Source organism: Paramisgurnus dabryanus, chromosome 7, assembly GCF_030506205.2.
Source record: "Paramisgurnus dabryanus chromosome 7, PD_genome_1.1, whole genome shotgun sequence".
Taxonomy (NCBI): domain Eukaryota; kingdom Metazoa; phylum Chordata; class Actinopteri; order Cypriniformes; family Cobitidae; genus Paramisgurnus; species Paramisgurnus dabryanus.
This window is the reverse complement of record NC_133343.1, coordinates 6879504-6901360: the sequence shown is the minus strand read 5'-3', so window position 1 is coordinate 6901360 and position 21857 is coordinate 6879504. Positions and strand designations below refer to the sequence as shown.

Here is a 21857-nt window from a genome sequence, read left to right as displayed (position 1 = left end):
AGGAGATAAATGAGAGATTTTGGGCGCCCACAGGAGCTCAATATTGACAGAATTTTCTTCTCTTTGACTTAAAGGTGCACTGTGTAAGTTATAGGACGATCTCTTGACAGAAATGCAATATAATATACATAACTATATATTATCAGTGGTGTATAAAGACCTTACATAATGAACCGTTTTGTTTTTATAACCTTAGAATAAGCCGTTTTTATTTGCATAAGCCGCGGGTCCCCTTATATAGAAGTCGCCATTTTGCGCCGCCATGTTTCTATAGTAGCCCTAAACGGACAAACTGCTCTACAGAGCACATTTTGTTACTCTTAGACTATGACATGTTTGTCCTGTGGTGGCTACTGTAGCTTCTCTATGCATTTCGAAAAGGAGGGGTGAGCTGTGGACTAAGATTTGCAATTTTACTGCTCCACTACACCTTTAAACCTTTAAAGATGGCCCTGTCCTAAATGCTGCATTTGCAAAATGTCTTTAACTTTTCTGTGGGACAGTAGGCCGGTGTCCAGCTGGCCGACATTGTGCCCAGACCCACATTGGATTGGGACGAATGGCTAAGAAATCATTTGGGACAGGGTCGTTTACGTATCTTGCATTCCTCTTTTTAAGTTTAATGAGCGCATTTAAAACGAGTGGGTGGTTACAGAGGACCAGCTCACCCCTCCCACCCTACTGTGATTGGCTTGTTCGACAGCACCCTCGGCGCCGGTTGGTCTGTGACCCTGCAGTAACGAACATGGCGATGTGGAGGAGGAGCCGTCATCTGCAGGCTCCTCCTGAGTGTGCGTGGTGCTCGCAGTGCCCCCTGCAGGACTGGATGACACAGTGCAACTGCTCACAGTCCACAGGCATGGATACTGACTGTAAGGGAAAAACAAGTGAATTTTAGAAACACTGCTTTATTGTCACATTATACTGTACATACAGTATACTGCAGTTAGGTGACTTTAGAGCATGCGCTTCACAACAGACGCAGAAGAGAAGACAATGCTGAATTAAGTCGTAATTTTTGGACCAAAATGTATTTTCAATGCTTCAACACATTGTAACTGACCCACTGATGTCACATAGACTACTTAGATGATGTTTTATTACCTTTCTGGGCATGGATAGTATACCATACGTAGATTTTCAATGAAGGGTCAACAAGCTCTTGGACTAAATATAAACATCTTAAACTGTGTTTCAAAGATGAACGGGGGGCTTACGAGTTTGGAACGAGTCATTAATGACATTATTTCATTTTTGGGTGAACTATCCCTTTAATTTAAATTTTTTAAAGATGTTTTACTATTTAAAAGCTAGAGAAACTTTTTTATTTAAGGCTAAACATATCAAAATCAAAAAGATTATATTAGTAAAACTCTGTGCTTTTGCACTTTTTAATTATATTTCTACATGTGAATAGCGTAATTTAGCTATAATAAGTGAAAAAAGGAATTGAATAATATTCTTGCTTTTATCCGATTAGTCGATTAATCGAAAAAATAATCGGAGATTAATCAATTATGAAAATAATCGTTAGTTGCAGCCCTAGACGCGACTTCATAAAAAGCTTTGATTCTGACCTGCTGGCTCCAGATGGGCTTGGAGCAGGCTGCATGGATAACATCGTAGAAGGACCAGGAGGAGACACACCTGTCCAGCTTTCATGACCAGAAAACACTTGCACCGCACTTGGACTCCGGTTCTCAGATAGAGACACTTTAAGTGAAAATAAATAAAAATGTTAAAAACTAATTCATCCCAAATTGCTTAATACATAAACTTTCACAGCCAACAGAAAACAATATTGATGCTCCGTGCTGTTTTTTTACATTTACACCTACACCTTTTATCCAAAGTGTCTTACTATTCAAGCTATACATTCAGTTTACATGGGATTAAACCTATGACCTTTGCAGTTTACACTGCTAACAATGCACGAGCAGTTGTGCAGCTTTTTATTTATCAACTAAAGCTTTACCACTATTGCAAATGCAATGTTAAAACTGCTACCTGAGTGTTGAGAACAGTGATGATGGTGGCGAGGCAGATAGGGTGATGGGTACGGTGCTGCTCGGTGCCCATGCAGACTCGGGTAGGGTTTGTACCCATGGTGGGGGGTTAGCGGTAAACCCCCAGCGTATGGAAAGTTGCCACCACCAGCAGAGCACAGCGTCTCTGGGTTTGATATGAACCATCCACCTGCAAACCAAATAAATGATCCTTAAAGGATTACCCCACTTTCATTAAAAAAATCCTGATATTTACTCACCCCCATGTCATCAAAGATATTTATGTCTTTTGTTTGTTCAGTTGAAAAGAAATTAAGTTTTTTGAGTAAAACATTCCAGGATTTTTTTAGTGGACCTCAAAATTTTACAGTTTTATGTGCAGCTTGAATGGGCTTAAACGAGCTTAAACGATCCCAACCGAGGTATAAGGATGGGCCAAAAAATTACCACAACTTCTCGCCTTGTGTTACATATGTAAAACGCACACTTTTTAAAACAATAAAGTGACACAAAGACATTAATTAGTATCATTCCACATACAATATTGTGGGAACTTTCCTCTTTCTCCACAATTGTAAACACTGGAGCGGTAGTTTCACAATCATCATGCGTAACCTTTCGACGTGATTACGTAATATGAGGTGGCGCATTACAAGGCTAGCGCAAAACCTTTTTTTTATTTAAATTACGATTGTTTTGCTAGATAAGACCCTGGAATGTTTTCCTCAAAAACTAATTTTCTTCTGGACTGATCAAAGAAAGACATAAACATCTTGGATGACATGGGGGTGAGTAAAATTATAAAAAAAATCAGACAGAAATTTATATTAAGTAACACAAAAATACAGGAAGCAAAATGAAGCATTTACAGTGTGGTATGCCCATGTGCGGGTTTTCGCCTTGAGGTTCTAGATTCTTAGGATGGCTTCTGTTGAGACAAAAAGAAACCCATAAGAAAATATCATTAGAAATCAATACATATTAAATGAACATATGTTAAGGTTACCTTATATGGGTGATAATATAACTATACAAGTACATTTTGTGTCCAAAGTCATGATTTTTTATGCTTTTTCAAATAGTTATAGTTTTAATTATTTTAATAATAATTAATTATTTAAATTTTAAAAGGAAATAAAACCCCACAAAACAAATATATTATTTTTACATTATTGTAATATTTTGTACTTTTATTTGTAGTGATATGTTTGTTCTAATGGCTGGTTTTGAGAAATGGGGATTAAGCCTACCTCCCGCCTTGGAAACTACACCCCTTCTTCTATATATAAAACTATTTTTTTCTTTATAGAGTGATTTAATTTCCGTTCTTGTAAGTTATACTACTAGTAAAATCGTTCAAAGATCATTTTGCCAGTATTGTGTAATATCTCACACATTCTTGACTGTAGCCGCTTCAGATCTCTCATTGTCACTTCACACTGTGGCTCCAACAAGCTGCTTTACTCACACATGTGCTCTATTCACAGCGTAAACGGTTAATAATTGCTCGCTAATCGCAGTTAAATTCGCACAGGCACTCAAGCTTGACACTATAATAGGGCTGATGCCTACCATGATATCAGTAAAATAATAGTCAAAATATATTGTCAAATGAATGAGAAAACTTTTACCGGTGACCAAGTCATTCGAATGAAATGTACCTTTCCTTAGCATCAAGGAACGCTTTCGCAAAAGGGTTGTGTTTTATCTTCAGTGCGGTTATCTGTGAAGAGAAGATGACCAGATGATTGTGAGGTTATAAAATACTTTATAAGTCACTTTTATTGTACATTTATACATTTAGTAGATGCTTTTATCCAAAGGGACTTATAGTCCATTTAGTCGAAGACTTTAAAGGGACACTCCACTTTTTTTGAAAATATGCTCATTTTCCAGCATAGTTTTGTCCGCCAGACCTGGAGATCAGCTGAATGGATTACAAAACGGTAAGAATCAAATGTTTCTCTCTAGGGGAGCTGGAAAATGAGCATATTTTCAAAAAAGTGGAATGTCCCTTTAACTGCTAATGCAAATGCTCTACCAACTGAGCCACAAAAACAGGTATTCATGAAAGAATAGGGGAATAAACACAGAGCCTTGGTTGGCCTGCTATTTAAAAACAGGTGGTTAGATTAATAAAGTAAAGATTTTCAAAATGTGAGAGACCACAAACATTAAAAAAATTGACGATTTAATAAGTTTGTTCCTATAGTGTGTGTAGACTGCCACTATGCGGCCATGACAGCACACCGCAAACCATCAAATTAAAAACAATGCAAGTCTCAGTTGAGAACTCAGGAAATCTTGTGAAGATCTTGTGATGTTTCTCGCGTCCAAACATGACTTCACAGTAAACAAATATGGCAAACAATGGGCATAAATAATGTCATTAATACAATGGACTGGTTTTTTACACCTCTAATGTCCATATCACTTTGGACTGTTCATGCTGCGCCATGTAGTTGTTATGGTTTTATCTTTCATCTGCTCACTTTCTGGTTGAAAAACAACACTTAACGTCATGTCATTAAAACAACACTTAACGTTCATTTTCAAAACTGTACTACTCACCGAGTGGTTCGTGGTGTTCGTTGATGATTAAAAACAAATTTATTGGCGCAATGTATGATTTCAATCCGTGTTATTTGCTATAGTGGAACTATTTTTTCAGATACCTCACAACCGCGTATATACTTCCGCTCTATATTTGAGTCTGAAGCGTTAGCACACTTCCGACCACTTGATGGCGACAACCACTTTGCCATACAAGTACGCTCGGTGTCTAGCGTATAGACAGTCACAATCGAGCTCAACTTCAAACCTAAAGCTGGTCACTGAGCCATCAAATATGGGAAAAATTTATTCTGAAAGAAACCGAGCGAAAAACCTACAAATGTAAACAGACCCTTTTCTGTTTCCAGCGGCGGAGTGATATATCAGCGAGCAATGAGTCTTCCAAGAGAAGTCAATGGAATTTTACTAAATGCCAAATAAAACACGACAGAAACTGTATTTTGCTACACAACTTGTTTTTAATCATCAACGAACACCACAAACCACTCGGTGAGTAGCACAGTTTTGAAAATGAACGTTAAGTGTTGTTTTAATGACATATTTACAGGTCATAGACTTCCATTCTGAAGCAGTCAAGAGAGGCTTCTAAACCAGTCAAAAAGTCAAGACACGACCCATTGTCAAAATTTCAGTGTCCATCACTGTAGTTCATCCAAAACAAACCAGAAATGAGACTCAAAGTGTTAAATACCGGAATTATCCTTTAACGCACTGCGCACCACAGGAAAGTCTGTTAAGATAATTGAACATTTCAAGATTTTTCTCAATATAGCGGACTTTATTGGAACAGTTTACGGTTTTAATACAGGTTAAAATTGCACTTTCAATGCAGCTTCAAATGGTTTTAACGATCCCAAACCGAGGCAAAAGGGTCTTATTTAGCAAAACGAAACTATCATCATTTTTGTCAAAAAAATCTGTATTTTTAACTTCACGTCCCGAATTAGTTGTGTGATGCTCCAGCATGACTTTGTGTATTACATTATCACGTTCAAAGGTCACACATTACATATGTAAAATGCACACCATTTTAACAATAAACCGACACAAAGACAAGATTTTTTGATGAGAAGTTGTGGTTTAAAGTACTTATTTTTTTGTAATTATAACGATCGTTTTGCTACAAGACCTTTATGCCTTGGTTGGGATCATTTAGAGCACTTTAAAACTGCATTGAAAATTTAAACTATTGAGGTCCATCGTGGTATGGGGGGGGGGGGGTAAATTATCAGATTTTTTAAATGAAAGAGAAGTAATCGTTTAATAGGATCTTTGTCGGCCTGTAATGTTCCACGGAGAAATTTGAACATCCATAAATTGCATAAAAGGATATTTGTAGTGGAAAAGGTTCTATTTTTTTAATTATTTCAAGAATTTTTAACTAAAATGTTATCTGGGGAACCAAAAAAGTCTCTCTTATTGCATTTCTGTAAAGAACCTTTAAACATGATGACATGATATACAGACAAGAGTGTAGACGTGTTTTTTTTACATGAACAAAACATAAACACACTTTAGTTTGGCACATTTGTGACCCCCACTGTGAAATCCAGGTTAAAGTCTAATAATCTAATAATGAGATTAGGAGCAATAAAGTTTGATTTCAATCTTTGACAGGACCTTAGTCAGTCAATAATAAATATATCAAAAGTGATATTTGAACAAAATGTTTCTTAAATCATGTAGGATGATTTTAAACAATTAATCACAAAAAATGACTTTAGCTGGGTTTCACTGGTAGTGTCACATTTACTGTAGCCAATATTAAAGATGCTGTACCTCTTCATTCTGGTAGGCAGTTACAGCGATGAACTGCGTGTCTGGGAAAGAGATGTTGGTCACCATTCTGTGGTTTCCTCCCACGCGAACAATGTGAATTTGTGGCTCATACTTGTGAAGAGAATTCAGCATAATCTGGACCAAAGAATGAGAAGAGAAAAGATTAGCTAAAACGGTGATAGTGGATCAATTAGCGGCAGGGATGTGTCTCCTTTAAAATAAAACTGATGATGCCAGTTCAAATTCTTAAATTGAGGTAGCAAACACGATGCAAAATTGTAATTGAACGACATTTATATGACCAGTGTAAGTATTGTTTGTGAAAATATGTTTCTTTTGATTATGAATTAATTCAATTCAATTTATTTAGGGCTTTTAACAATTGTTCATCGTAACAAAGCAGCTTTACATAAAATAAAAACAAAGAAGAGCAAAGAACAACATGGCAGTGGCAGTACAATGTAAGTAATATAAATGTCATTATACACTCAATATATGTGGTATTTTAAAATATATTCGATTCTAAAGAAAAAGACATGACGGTGGCATACATAAAGAAATAATCAGTTTATTCTGTTATATATCTTTAATATTGTAAATGTTTTATTCCTACTGCAATGAGATTAAAATAAAAAAATATATATATTTTTTTCAAACAACTTTAAATGTAAAAAAAATGTCTCAAATAGGCACAAATTACAGGTCACCTATGTCATTCATATACACCGTAAAAAGTCTCTGTTTGACCCACGCTGGGTTAAAAAGAATTATGTATTTATATTTCCAATTGAGGTTATTATTAAGTAGATCCAACTTTCACTGTGTGTACACTCCACAATTTATTTTTAACCCAGCGTTGGGCCAGGGCGCCCCAGTTTTATTTTATAAAATACATGAATTTATTATAAATTCTGTGTAATTACACCTAAAAAAGGCTACTTACTAACAACTCATTGTATAATTTAATATAAATTTTGTTTGATTTTAATTTTACGATTTAGAATTCCTTGGGGGGGCATGAAGGGCACGGGGAGTGGGCACCATACACTAACAAACGGTGCTATATAGCACCAAAAGTGGTTCTTTGCTCGTAATCATAGAAGAACCATTTTTAGTGCCATATAGCACTGGTGAAGCACCTGTGTAGAACCACATAGTGCTTTGTAGAACCATATGTGGTGCTATAGTGGTGCTATATGGCCCCTATATGGTGCTACACAGGTGCTTCACCGGTGCTATATGGCACTAAAAATGGTTCTTCTATGGTTACGATCCAAAGCAACAGTTTTGGTGCTATATAGCACCGTTTGTTTTTTTAGAGTGGGGGACACGCACTGAAAAACTTTGAGAACCACTGGGTTAAATGACGCTTTTTGACACAATGGGGGGTTAAAAATAACCCAGCATTTTTAAGTTATATACACTTTAAAAAAGTAAGGTTATTTTCAACCCAGTCAAAAGATATGATCCCAATCCACTAACCTATGCTGGGTTGTTTCAACTCAAGATGCTGGGTTGTTTTAACCCATTGTTGGGTCAAATATAAAAATTTTATGGGTTAAAACAACCCAGCAGCTGGGTATGTCCCTTTTTGACTTGAAAAATAACCCAGAATTTTAAAAGTGATAGCTTATAAGTTTTATGTCTCATCTTTGTCAATGTCTAACTATTAAAACATAGCTTTTTTGGTTTTGACCATCTTGACCACCTTAGCAACTTTCACTATTTTGACTTTGAACCTGGACTGTTTGTCTGGACTGTTTTGCAATTTGCAAGTTTTACAGACTATTTTTGCAATTTCGTTCTGTGCGGCAAATGACATCACCCTCAAATGTTCTGAAATGTCTGACCTTTTTCAATTTGCATACTGCATTATCTATATTCTCGGACAAAATTCTTCGGATGACTGCGGTGACCGAGCACGCAAACATCTATCCGCGTAAAATCAACAAAATTCAGAGAACGAGATGCGCAGAAAGAGCCCTGTTTTACTCTAATTGGTAGATTACAATGCATGATGAGGGGTAGGTACTCATCTGCATGGCTACAGGGCACATAAAGGGCTTTGTGTGCTTTTCTCTCCCCTCTGCCTTTTTTAAATACGTTGCTTTTTTGAAAATCTAAGGACCGATGGCTAAATTAATTTTGCATAGAAAAAACACAGGTAATTACCGTAATGTACAACTAACCACAGCAATTATTTCATTTGGAGCTGGTTCTCTCTCATCATCCTCTCCTGTGCCAGCGCCGCGTTTAAAAACCCCGGTAAATAGAGAACAGAGGGGAACAGAGGAGAAGGGGGTAGAGGAGGGGTCATGTAAATACCAATAATAATTCAGTGGAGGAGTCACGCGGGCTGGAGCACCTCGCAGTGGCCCCGCTGAAAGCCGGGATGGCTGGCTGAAGTAGACCATTTCTGTCTGAACGGCAGGAAGTGCATTAAATGAGAAAAGTGGCAATTAAGAGCTGTTTATTCCTGTTTACATGCAGTCCCTGCTGAACAAAGGGGCTCCATAGGTGAAGTGGATGCAGAGGAGAGCGCTAATTGTATAAATGCACACTTGAAATTTCCCCGTGGCTGCGCGCGGGGTGATTAAAGGCAGGCCAAGACTCCTAAAAGCTACGGAGGCCTGTTTGGAGCTCTGAGAGCCTACTCAAGATTACAGAACAGGGCACGGAGAACACAACACGAGACGTATGTGTACGAAATGTGCGTGGGGTTTACGTTGAAGTAGACTTTTTACTCGTCAGTCTATAAAGAGGAAAATGTGCCGATTTAACAAGTTATGAGTATGAGTGGAAGTACGTAGAGAAGGAAAACGGTGGATGGATGAATTAAAGCCAGTAAATAAATACATTTGGTATGTAACCGTACTTAAAAATGTAAAAATGTTGCAGAGAGCATCTTGGGTTCTTCAGTGAAAATCATGAAAAAAATTGGACTGGACAGAACACATTTTGGGTTATAAAGTATTTATAAGTTTATTTATATCCCAACATGTGTTCTGTCCAGTATTTACCCAGCCTTAAGAGTGTACTTTGTGTGAGAAGTAAGTACCTGGCCACCTCCACTGAGTTTGTTGGTGAGTTTGACTTTGCTGAATGACACTGGAGCCTTCATCCAGTGCGCACCGAAGTTGGGGGAGTCGGGGTGGATGTACACACAGCTGTGGCTGTGAGGTTCGGGTTTGCCCGCAGGTACCCACTCGCCGTTTACGTACTTCCATCGGTGCCCATCTGCAGGACTGAAGTCCAAGAGGAAGGAGTACATTGCATTAGGATCTAGACCAGTAACACTGACCTTCAGGACTGGGAACATCCTCCTAGAAAACACATATAAAAGAAAAGTTTTCACTTCCAAAACAAATAATTTACTTGCTAAATGTAAAGACTCAAGTCATTACAAATCTTTATGTTTGAAAACAAAAGAAGATAATTTGAAGAACTTAAATCTCAAATCGTGTTTCTTTATTAAAAAAAAACAGAATTGTTGAAAAGATATTTTCATGATCTGCCATATTTCTCAAGTGAGGCTATACACCAAAGATTTTCATTCAAAAACTAATTTTGGTCTTTTTTTAATAGTTGCAGAAAATACATTATAACCTTATACTGTGCATACATTTTGAATACTTTTATGATGTTTTGAATATTTTTGATAATCTTTTTAGTCTCCTTGAATTGTAATTAAATGAAAAAACAACCTTAATTTCCCAGTTAGTGCTCCATGTCAGAAAGCCATACAAGACATTCAGTAAATATTTTTAACTATTTCTTCAGCAAACGCACAAACATGATTTACAAAGCTTTGATTTTCTATTTTACTCTTAACATTTTTTTTTTATTAGAACTTATATTTTCAGCATCTCAATTTAAGTGAGATAAATTAAAAAGAGTAAAATAAATATATTTGATATGTATTAATGAGAGCATGCACTCAAGCTGAAAAGTTTTTTTTCTTATTTGATTACATGTATGTTGCAAAGAGCATCTTGGTTTGTAATTGCATGAAAAATAACCTAAATTTCCCAGTTTGTGCTCCATGTCAGAAAGCCATGCAAGACATTCGGTAAATATTTCTTCAGTAAACACAGTGGTGTAGTGCAGGGTATACGCAGGAATACGGAGTATACCCACCTCTTTATTTGATGGCATGGGGTATACCCACGTCTACTGGGGGCATAAATTAAGAGTATACCCACTTCTCCAGACACCACTACACCACAGAGTAAACATTATGCACAAACATGATTTATAAACTTTTCACCCCAACAATGATTCACACTGCCTAAAATCTCTCTAAGCACAACTTTTATGAGAGTGAATTTCTAGTAATTTTCCAATTTTTCTCCTCTTGATCTTTTATTGATAAGCGGTTAAAGAGGAGCTGCTAATGGAAGGACATCCATTTTCAGTTGACTAACTGAGTGCACTTTAAAAAATTATTTGCTGCCTTAAAATTTTAGTTGCATCAACTCATATTTACGAGTTAACTTACTTTTATTTATTTTAACTAGAGATGAGTTGTTATTAACTTATGAAATATAGTTGAAAGAAGTCAATATATAGATATAGTCTATATTCAAAATAAATAAAAGTTGAAATAACTTGTAATTCTGAGTTGATTCAACAAAAAAATTTAAGGCAGAAAAGAATTTTACAGTGTGAGCTTGTGAAGTCGTCCTTTAGCTTTACATCACCACAACAAGCTTATATAATTCATTTAATGACCATTCAAACACACCACCTACCAAAACTGGACAAAGTATTTAAATGCAATGTTTGATTATAATTTTCACAGTGCCAAATGAACCCCTTACTGAAAGTTCATCTTGTGCTAAATTAAAGTTTTCAGATTAACACAAACACAATTTGAAGAATAAAAATATTATTATATTATATTTTTGCATTGATTTTTATAGTATTGTGTCAGAAAAACTTTATTTAAACTCACATTTCACATTCATTCACTGGCCAATTTGAATCAAGCATTTTTATATTAGCCTATTTAGTAAGAAATATTTATAATTAAATTCATCCATTTTATTCATTTGACTAGTGTTGTTTAATATGCTATACTTTTAATATAATGTAACTTCAAAAATATCAATTTAAAAATGAAACTCCACAAATCTGTCATCTTATTTAAATATGAATGAAATATGCATTTTCTGTCCCTTAAAAATTACACTGAAAACTTATTTTATATAAACTATATTCATAAACACAATTGTTTCAAACAGTCAAGATAATATATTTTTTTGATATGGGGTTCATTTATTGCTCGCTCACCTGCCGTTCTTGGTCACAATCATCTCATTCGTGACTTCTTTGAATTTCCTCCAGAGTTCAGCATCCTCCAGCGCAACTTTAAGTTGTTTTTCAGTAGGATCTCCTTTCTCCCTCCCGGCCTGTAACTCGCTCTCTACGACGTTCAGCAGTCGGGTTATACAGCAGTCGTTGCCACCGCGCGCACCGGACACCGCTGCGCCACCGCTCCCCATCTCTCCCTCCACCTTCATGAGTACCGCTGATTTAATCTCACACTCCCCTGATAACTATAAGACGACCGTCTATATACTAGCTAAGATAACTATATAACATACACAAAGATTTCGATATCGTCAAAGAAAACTTGTGGATGGGATGAATGACAAAGAAGAAAAGTCAAATAGGCTTAGTACTGTTTACAATCACAGTGCGTGTCTGAGTTAAACCCCACTGCGACCACCTGTTCTTATGCCAGGAGGAGAGACCTGCAGTCACGTGGGTTTGCTTTAATTAAGCATCACAACTCATTGTTAACAGGTTTAATAACCACGATGTCTATATTAAGGCCTTTGATTAATACGGAGACAAAAGTTAGCACATTTAAATCTCCAGTTTAAAATGTTCAAACATACATATTTCACAGAAATAAGCAAAATTGTATTTATTAATTTATTTATTTATTAAAGAGGCAGCTTACATACCAGCTGTAAAAACTTGTGGGATAAATCACGATTCGATTTGTTAAAATTTTTTTTCGTTATTTATAAAAATTTATTTTTTTCAGAACCCTGGACAGCTCATAAAGGAGCCTGTGCGCGTGTGCATAAATACACAGATGGTTTGGTTCCCTTTGTAAATAAAACAAAAACCTATTCGGACTTAGCATAAAATATTAACATTTTACAGAGCAAGAGCATTGAAATAACCTTACAGTAAATAAAAAAAAAAATCAAAGTGTAGTACTACATTTAAAACCTGAAACATTGTGTAGCTTTAAAGAGATAAAACGAGCCCAGACTGTAAATTGTAAAAGCCGACTATATATATAAAATTACACCGATACTAGCATATATATGCTACTATGGTGATGTTGGTTAGCCTATATACGTAACACACTTTTTCCAATTTGTAAAAATGAATTTGTTTTATATTGTGTTCCAGCGAATAAAAAAAATGAGACCGGTTTCCCCTCTTTTAAGTTGCAATTTGTATCGTTTGTAACTGAATTTATAAAAGTTGCAGCTCGATAAGTCAAATGGTTTCACAAAGTAAATATAAAGTGTACTGTTTGCAATACATTACCCTTTCCAATCTAACCTATTATTAGAAGTTGGACATGCACTATCCTCCTCAACATGAATTCGGAGTAAATAAAGCCATGCTATCGAAGATATTAAGTACTTGGTGCAAGAATAAGACTGGATGTTCCCTGCAGCGGACAGAAATGAACAGAAACCTGATCCACAGACACGCGCTGTAATCACGAAACCGCGCGCACGGAGATTAGAGGACTCAAAGAGTTTAAAGCCGAAAAAAGCGTCTCATTAACGAAGAATCATGGCCTATATCAAAAACCAGAAAACCAAGACTCTGACCTTTCAATAACTGAACTTACGCACGTCAGTGAACTTGAGTGATAGGACTTTGTAATAACAGTACACGGAGTACTTCGAATAAAACAAAAGAAAAATAAATGCTATATGCGCTAACAAGAATACATTGACATGTAGCTGAAATTAGCAAAACCATCATTGTCATTCCTAAAATCAATCCAGTAAATACTTGACTTTGCATTGATATTATTTCCGAAAATAGGAGGAAACGAATGCATTGTTCAACACGTGAATCACTAAAATAACTAAAAAGCTTTAGGATTTTGAAATGGTAACCTAGAATATACTACATGGCACCCTATAGAGTATATATTTGATTGATCTTATCTAATAAGATAATATAGCACGATTACAGCATTATTATGAATAAGTAATAAAATTGAAAAAAATCCTGCATTACTAATTTGTAATGTCTACATTTAAGAATACTAATTTAAAACTGGAATAAAATTACATAAATAATCGTTTTCAACGCAAAAAAAAAGTAAATATCAAAAAAATGTGGTTACAATATTACTAATACTTAATCCTTTAAGAAATCATTGGACAAAGGCAGAAAGGAATGGACAATGAAACAAAATCATCTAGCAGTTAAAAGTAAAAAACACCTTGCTGAACAGAATCTTATCAGTTGCATGGCAGAGATCTAACCTCCACCATTTACCTAATTTACATCTCCATCCTTCAGTTTTGTACACGAGTAAAGCACAGGTGTTTGTTTGTGTGTGCACACTTGTTCACACAGATGAAGAGAGTCTGTGTTGAGGGAGAGGTAGAAGAGCACATGTACTGTGTGCCAGACTGTGTGTGGACGTGAGTGGCATTGAAGGCAGCGGGCTGTTGGTGCCGTAGCGCCACGCAGGGATACCACAGAAGCCAAGCACATCTCAATTGAGGCACGCAGAGAACAACTTAATAATTGCATCCCTGAATAAAAAAGCAAACAAATGCACAGGCTCAAAAATAGAGTAATATTAAAGTTTCTCTAATAAACGTTCCTCACTTTAGTTTAGAAAAGAAGAAACTGTAATATGTTTACAAACAATAAACGCACATACAAATACGTTGATGACTCGCATATCTCAATTTAAAGAGGGAGACATTCACAATAGGACATAATTGTTGACATTTGCAAAGAAATCTTAGGATAACTTCAAATAAATTGAGCTGTCGCTCTAATGAAATCAATAAAATCAACTTTATATTTGCAAAATGTTTTACTTTACTTTGAAACTCACCTTGCAAAGGGAATGTAAGACAAGCTATACCTAAAAAAAATAAAAGGAACATAATTTACAAAAGTTATAAAGGTACAGAAAACATGACAATTTAAAGAGGACATTTCACACAGGGGACTTTTTTTAAGATTTCAAAAATAAATCTTTCACATGTGTGAAGTTTAAGCTCAAAATATCATATAGATAATTTATTATAACATGTTAAAATTGCCACTTGTACGTGTGAGTAAAAAAGTGCTGTTTTGTGTGTGTCCTTTTAAATGCAAATGAGCTGATATCTCCACTAAATGGCAGTGCCGGGTTGGACACAGTGCAGATTAAGGGGCGGTATTATCCATTCTGACATCACAAGGGGAGCCAAATTTCAATTATCTATTTTTTCACATGCTTGCAGAGAATGGTTTACCAAAACTAAGTAACTGGGTTGTTCTCTCACATTTTCTAGTTTGAGAGAAGCAATGGAGACACAATTATAACACTTAAACATGGGAAAAGTCAGATGTCCCCTTTAATAAAAAATATATTTTTTATTTTCTAGCAAAAATGAGGCTTCCTATTACCCTAACAGAGCTATTATTCTAATTTGCACTGACTATCGCCTCGAAGTAAAAAGTCTTTTTCAATTACAATGCGTAATATGATTAATATTAATCGGAATGCATAATTAATTGGTTTTGGAACCAATTATCAATCTATCATACAATAAAATCATATGTTGTATTTATAGAACACAATATACGTAATCAACTACAGGGTCTCTTACCATGCAAAAGCCAAAAATTGTAGGACACAGAACAGCAGAGCAAGACCTTTGTTCTTCCACTAAACAAGTTTTAAAACAAAAACAATAAAGGTTTACTAATAATAATAATAATAAACATGATACAGTCATCTAGTAAAATAAGACACCTGCTTACCCAGAATGCAGCACAGAAGGTCAGGATCAAGCATGTCTACAAAAACACAAATGTTCAGATTGCAAAAAATTCCATAAATTCTGATCTAAGCACTACTGAATCTGAAAACTACTGTATTCATTACATTGTATGATGTATGATGTATGTGTGTGTGTGTGTGTGTGTTGACTCACAATCATAATGGCAGTTGCCAGAGCTCTTGTCTTGTCGCACATCCTCTTGATTTGCTTTAATGGACCCATTAAGAACATTGTACTGAAAACAATCCACATCCAATACATTACCACTTCTGCAACTGCAACTTTCAAGAGTGATGGTTACACACATTTTTTTTTTTCTTTAAATTCATAAACTGAATGCAATGTATGTTCATGGTTAAAGATGTGTTTTAAAGTCATTGTCTGCATGAATTGCATCTTGAATGTATGTTTTAATATATAAATAGATAGATCAACCAAAATAAAATCAGTGTTACATGACAGTGACAATTGTTTTCTTCATGTTCTGATATATCTTTGCTATTGACTCATATGCAATGAAAACATGGTACATTATTGTGTACAATGTAGCCAGTGACACACCCCGGGCTAAACCAAATCAAAAGAAGGGATAAAGTTGCAAGACTCACCTTAAAAGTGAAGCGATATTACCTAAACTATAAAAGACTGCAAAAAGTGTCAACCCGTTTCTGGGAACCCAAAGCAAGCACGTCCCCTGAATGACAGAAGTAAAAATTTAGGACTACTGATGGTATATTTTTATTCAGAAATGTCATATATGAAATACAAGTTAGCATACAAAGTGTAATAACAAAACATCCAAAGTCATCTGAACAGATGGAAGATGAGAGAGAAAAAGGAAGAAAACTGATGTATTCTTGTTCATGCGGTGCTGCGCAGACCGTATGACAACACAGTATCGCGAGAAAGAATCGTTTCGAATAGCTCTCGCGGTAGTGTGATGTAACAGCAATCGGTCTGCGCTGCACCCATGAAGTCCCAGGAAACACTCCTACAGCTATAAAAATATATAGATTGTATGCACGTGTACCACACGTTTTGCATGTTAAACTCTTACCAACACTGAACACAGGACACCCGCTACAAAGCACGCGACGAATCCTTTGACGCGCGTACCCCACCCCAGTGTTGACGCTTCATTTGCTGCCTAATTTAACATATGAAAACATTACGTTAACCACAAAGCAGACAAAAAAGATGGAAACCAAGTTACTATGTTTAAATATTGATAATATCTCATACGCAGAAATAACAACAGGGTAAACAAATGTTCTTCATCGCATCAAAACGAAACAACCGTATGTAAAAGTCAAAATTCTGATTAAAACGATACTTCAACGTATGTTTTAAGTAAGCAACATCAACTTTGATTGAGACTTAAGCCAGGATGAGCAATAAACTCATAAATGCAACTTACCTGGAGTACGTTGACATCGTCATTGCCATCTTGGCCACTCAAAACTTTCTTTAATTTGTCCATTAATGTCCAAACTGACGAGTTCTTAGCAGTACAACGTAAAAAGATATCTTAACGTGAAAACAGTTGTCACGGAGCTTCTTTGTACAAAGAAAAATGTATTGATTTGCTCCTTATCCTTTTGGAAAGCGTAACAGGTGCATGCGATAACTTCCGTATGTAGTCACGGCAACGACGAGGTGACGTCACGACGCTCGACGTTTATTGTGTAAACTTAAATAGACAGTAGACTTGTTCGACTTCAAGCGGCGCCTCAAGGAAAGACAGGTGGATGACGTCAAAGTACCGCGAGAGCGAATTGAAAGCAGACTCATCCATATGATTTCTCGCGGTACTTTGACGTCTTCTTACTTTTTGCGGCGCCGCATGAAGTCAAAAAAAGCATTTATAAGCCTATATTGTTTACAAACTTTATAAAATAAAATGGCATCACTTGCCCTCTAGAATACTTTCACTTATGTACTCTTTCATACAGCTAGTTTAGTTGATAAACATTATTTGCACAAAAAAGATCAAAATATCTCATGCAATATAGACATTATTTGCAAAATAAATATACAATGTAGACAAAAACATGATCTTTTTTAATATGTAAATACAAAAAAGAATACATTAATTTTGTTAAAAGTCCACAGTGTGAGATTCGGTTCATCAGTGTCTCCTGAACCCTTAATTATTCAAGGACTGCATTTAAATGTAGCACCACATATACAATTCTCCAAAAATGTTTTTTTTACCTTGTAAGAAAAATAATACCAGAATTAAACAGAACAGTGTAATGGTTTAAAAAAAAACATTTCTGATCTGTTGTAAAAGTTTTTGTAAAATGGCCAAAGCAGTTTAAATGGATGCTTGAAGAGTTCAGGGCACTATGACTCTGGTCGATGTCCAGTAGAGGGGCTCTGGCATGGCAACGTGCTTTTGACAGGTAGGACAGGTCTGCTTGGTCCACAGCCACTCCTCTATGCACTTCAATAAGAGGAATATTCATTTTAATTACAATTTATATTTTAATATAATGCTCATAAGACTACATATTGTTTCAGAACAGCCTTACAGAGAATAGTGTTTTAATACCCCAGTGAACAAGCCACAAGAGACAATGACAAGAACTCTCTATGGTTAAGAAGAAAGACGAAGATCCCATGGGACAAAATCTCATGTTTTACCTCACTGTGAAAGCTGTGCGAGCAGTGAAGTTCTCTGATAGGTCCTCTTCCTTTACGTAGGTCATCATGGCAGATCAAACACAAATTATCAGCATCACTCTAGAAAGTAAACACAAACTATCACAATTATATCACCTTATAGAAATCCCTAACCTTCCCCATGTTCGAAAAACACCAACCAGAGACATGACATTTCGACTCCTAAATCGAGCTTTTCTCTCCAGGGGCTCACAGATGGTTGGAATGGCAGGTGCTCGTCTGTCAGATGTGCCAGTTTTGGCCTGCGCTCCCTCTTCATTACTGCTGTCATGGCTGGAGCGAGAGGATGGCCTGGTTTCACTGCTCTCCAGCTGATGGCACAGGTACGCTGGGCTGTGGGCCATGGTGGCAGCGTGCAGATGACTCAAATGCATTGCATTCAGTTGTGCCTGCAACATTACAAAATATAGCATTTATTATACCATCATATAGTTACATGCAGAGATAATGTATTTAAATTAACCTAATTGGTAGAGCATTAGCAATGCAAAGGTCATGGGTTCATCCCTAGGAATACAAATGCAGGTACTGATAAAAGAAATGTAAAGCTTGAATGCACTGTAAGGTGCTTTGGATAAATGCATCTGCCAAATGCATAAATGTAAATGTAAGAGTACATATAAAAACATTCACAGAATGTTTGGGGGTTTATAACTTTCTGTCATCATTTACTCACCCTCATGCTGTTCTACACCTGTATGAGTTTTTATGATAACCACACGGTACCCATTGACTTCCAGGATAAATAAATACTATGAAAGTCAATGGGTACCTTCAACTGTGTGTGGTCACCAAAATATATATATATTTTATGTTCAACAGAATTAACAAACTCATACAGGTTTCAACAACATTAGGGTGAGTAAATGATGAGAGAGTTTTTATTTTTTTTGCTAAGCTATCCTTTAAAGTCCTTAAAAAATATAAGCAAACATTTAGTGCATAATTATAATGCAGTACAAGAAGTATATTTAGTAATACAATCCTGAATACAGTACTGACTGTAGCCTTTAAGCTGTCAAATCAAGACAGTATGCCTTAGCACCCAAATACTCCGATTCCACATACTGTATAACCAATTAAATACTGACCGGACATGGAAGTGAAGATCTGCGGCTGGCCAGTGACCGACTTGGTATTGGAATATCCAAGCTACTCTTCCTCTCTGTGTCTGGCTCCTCTTCCTCTGGTTCCTCTTCTTCGTCCTGCTCCTCTACATTTTCCTGGCCGTCATATCCTGACTCCCTTGTCGTAAAGATTTCATCTTCCTCATCCTCGTTCTCCATGTTAAATAACAGTCAGAAAGTTTGCAGCTGGGTTTACTTGCTCCTGGCCGCGGTCTTTACTAGATGATTAAGTCTCTGTAATTAGATCCCCTGGTTTTCTTATCCCATCTGCTTGCTTTGTGGCTCTAAGCCTATAGTGACTGCACATGGGCCAACGCAGGCTCCTTTAACTTCACGATAATCTGGTTAAGACTCTGAGAGAAAGGTGGGGCCTGGAGAAACAAGAGAGACTCTCTGGAAACATCTAACGCCTGTTTGTACACCATTCAAAATTAAGGTGCTAGAAAAGATTCTTCGTCAAAATCTCCAGAAGAAACATTCAAAGGCCTTAAATTTTGTCTAAATAAACTTTGTTCACTATAATGAGAACAATTTGTGAAACAGAAAGGTTATTTGTATGCTAAAGGTTCTTTATGGAGCCATACAGCCAAAAATGGTTCTTCAATGGCATCAGCACCTTCATTTTTAAGAGTGTAATGAAAAAGGTTCTCCAAACTATATTAAAAGATAAGAAATGGTTCTTAGGGGGAACCAAAAATAGATATTCTTTTCTGTGAGAACTTATTCTAGCACCTTTATTTTTAAGAGTAATAAATTGCATCTAAAATTTGACCCTGTGCCCTTAAATTTAAAGGTGCATTGTGTAACTTTTAGAAGGATACCTTCACTGTAAAAAATTGCTGTTAAAAAACAGCCAAATTTAACAGTATGATTCTGTTTTTTAACAAAAACAGAAGTATACTGTTAAATTCTGCATTCTGTAAAAAAACAGTTTTCAGAATAATGTGAATTTACAGCCCTGAGAGTCCACCGTTAAAGACTGCGTCCCAAATCACACCATACACCCTCATTCACTATTCCCTAAATTAGTTTCCTAATGATCCACCTGAAATCAAGTCAATGAGTTCAGATACTGAAGCATTAATGATGGACACCTGCTGCTAATAAACAGAATCACTGAAGAAAAGATAAACAAAAAAAGAGAAGAGATGAGCAGAAACACTTACAGACACAAAGACTTAGATGAACATCAACTGAAAATAACAGAACACATTAAATCTCTCCATATATCACCAGAGGAGAATTAAACATTTACACAAACACCATTACCATCTTCACTTTTAAACCACTTTTAATTTTAAGACTTTATTTCTGTTATACATCTACAACAGTTCTTACTGAGAACAAACAGGTGTTTACTAGACTTTACAAGCATTTTCTTTAAAGTCACCATTATGGTGATCACTGTTTTCATTAGTTGGGTTCTTGACTTGGTTTACAGTCTGGTTGCTGTAACTGTGTCTTTATGATGCATGTTTGTTATGGCAAAGAAAACCAAGAGATGATAGAGTCTCAAGTGGTTGGATGTCTGATTATTGATCAGTAGTTTGTCTTACCAGCCTTATGAAGCTTAATCATAAAAATTAGTAGTTCTTAGGAATGTTTATGGATAAGTATTTACATATTTGAATCAGAATCATTACATGAATTATTAGTATAACAGTAATCTGATAGCTTGACAGAGTTGCCTGAAAATGTATTTTTGCAAACTTGAAAACAGTCCTCAGCTGACATCCACGGACATCAAGAATCAGCCTACGATTCTCAACTAGGGTGACAAAAGAAAATGGAAAAACAGTTCATCGGCCTAATGAGTTGTGTACTATGCTGATACCCAGCATGCATTGCAGCATGAAGCTTTTCATTTGATAGTCACCATTGTTGAGATTCATAGCCTGATTCTTGATGTCTGTGTGTGTAGTTTGCTCGTGTTTTTTTAATTTCATTTAATCCCAATGTTTTTAAGATTCCTCTGGCTACCTCAACACTCAGTTTCTGTCACATTATTAGACTACTATAAGGGGTTGCCACCCATCTAATCACTTATGAGCTTCTGTATAAATCAGTAAATTACTTTTGACTCATGAGACTAACACCATAACAGTCATTGGTTAGTGATAATACTTTATTTATACTTTTTTGCCATATTCAATGTCTTTCAAATCACATTGATAAGCATGAATAAATATAACACCAAAGGGCAAACCCAAGGATCAAGAGTCCTACTAAAGTAAACACTGATCACGAGAATGGTAACTATTATTTAGGGATTAGACTATTAGACTAGAGCTGTCCAAACTCAAAACAACTTGCACTGACATATTTTAAAATACATCAGTGCCCTTTGTTTCGCCTGAAATGCACAAGTAATGTTTTGAGTTAGGCATGTTTGTTAAAACTTGTTAAATTTCCTAATTGGTTTAAGATAATACCTGTTTAGGAAACCACACCGTATGATTTATTTCTCAGTAAGAGCTAATGTACATATAAAATAAAATCTAACTGGTTTGTAATAAGTGAAGATGGTAATGCTGTTTGTGGAGTTGTTTGATGATCTTCTTGTGAGATCTTAGGAAATCTGAGTAAGTCTGAGTCTCTTCTAAGTCTGTAAGTTGAGTTTCTGCTTG

General features: G+C 35.9%; 3 protein-coding genes across 3 annotated transcripts; all 3 read right to left on the bottom strand.

Annotated features, from left to right (window-relative positions):
- Positions 1 to 522: 522 nt before the first annotated feature.
- Positions 523 to 12273, bottom strand: tbx19 (T-box transcription factor 19). The gene is made up of 8 exons (XM_073815282.1): positions 11652 to 12273; positions 9418 to 9682; positions 6360 to 6494; positions 3668 to 3729; positions 2876 to 2934; positions 2008 to 2196; positions 1578 to 1713; positions 523 to 870 (listed from the first exon to the last, which is right to left on the bottom strand). The coding sequence occupies exons 1-8, from the start codon at positions 11879 to 11881 to the stop codon at positions 633 to 635; spliced, it is 1314 nt and encodes a 437-aa protein (XP_073671383.1). The 5' UTR covers positions 11882 to 12273; the 3' UTR covers positions 523 to 632.
- A 49-nt stretch (positions 12274 to 12322) lies between these two features.
- sft2d2b (SFT2 domain containing 2b) lies at positions 12323 to 17093 on the bottom strand. Its single transcript, XM_065293683.2, has 8 exons — positions 16836 to 17093; positions 16476 to 16565; positions 16027 to 16112; positions 15572 to 15653; positions 15399 to 15434; positions 15245 to 15303; positions 14482 to 14511; positions 12323 to 14170 (listed from the first exon to the last, which is right to left on the bottom strand). The coding sequence occupies exons 1-8, from the start codon at positions 16896 to 16898 to the stop codon at positions 14131 to 14133; spliced, it is 486 nt and encodes a 161-aa protein (XP_065149755.1). The 5' UTR covers positions 16899 to 17093; the 3' UTR covers positions 12323 to 14130.
- A 332-nt stretch (positions 17094 to 17425) lies between these two features.
- LOC135783111 (uncharacterized) lies at positions 17426 to 19574 on the bottom strand. The gene is made up of 4 exons (XM_065293682.2): positions 19195 to 19574; positions 18244 to 18492; positions 18065 to 18163; positions 17426 to 17864 (listed from the first exon to the last, which is right to left on the bottom strand). The coding sequence occupies exons 1-4, from the start codon at positions 19387 to 19389 to the stop codon at positions 17757 to 17759; spliced, it is 651 nt and encodes a 216-aa protein (XP_065149754.1). The 5' UTR covers positions 19390 to 19574; the 3' UTR covers positions 17426 to 17756.
- Positions 19575 to 21857: the final 2283 nt, after the last annotated feature.

What these genes read in the sequence shown, in the direction of transcription:
- tbx19 (XM_073815282.1), bottom strand. Translation starts at nt 11,881, where the DNA reads ATGAAGGTGGAGGGAGAGATGGGGAGCGGTGGCGCAGCGGTGTCCGGT. An exon ending in TCACTGTTCTCAACACTCAG is followed by an intron (nt 1,714 to 2,007) that starts GTAGCAGTTTTA and finishes TTTCACTTAAAG; the next exon opens with TGTCTCTATCTGAGAACCGG. An exon ending in AGCCCATCTGGAGCCAGCAG is followed by an intron (nt 871 to 1,577) that starts GTCAGAATCAAA and finishes TTTCCCTTACAG; the next exon opens with TCAGTATCCATGCCTGTGGA.
- sft2d2b (XM_065293683.2), bottom strand. Translation starts at nt 16,898, where the DNA reads ATGGACAAATTAAAGAAAGTTTTGAGTGGCCAAGATGGCAATGACGAT. An exon ending in ACGATGTCAACGTACTCCAG is followed by an intron (nt 16,566 to 16,835) that starts GTAAGTTGCATT and finishes ATGTTAAATTAG; the next exon opens with GCAGCAAATGAAGCGTCAAC. An exon ending in CCTTCTGTGCTGCATTCTGG is followed by an intron (nt 15,304 to 15,398) that starts GTAAGCAGGTGT and finishes AAACTTGTTTAG; the next exon opens with TGGAAGAACAAAGGTCTTGC.
- LOC135783111 (XM_065293682.2), bottom strand. Translation starts at nt 19,389, where the DNA reads ATGGAGAACGAGGATGAGGAAGATGAAATCTTTACGACAAGGGAGTCA. An exon ending in GATCTTCACTTCCATGTCCG is followed by an intron (nt 18,493 to 19,194) that starts GTCAGTATTTAA and finishes GTAATGTTGCAG; the next exon opens with GCACAACTGAATGCAATGCA. An exon ending in CGCACAGCTTTCACAGTGAG is followed by an intron (nt 17,865 to 18,064) that starts GTAAAACATGAG and finishes CTCTTATTGAAG; the next exon opens with TGCATAGAGGAGTGGCTGTG.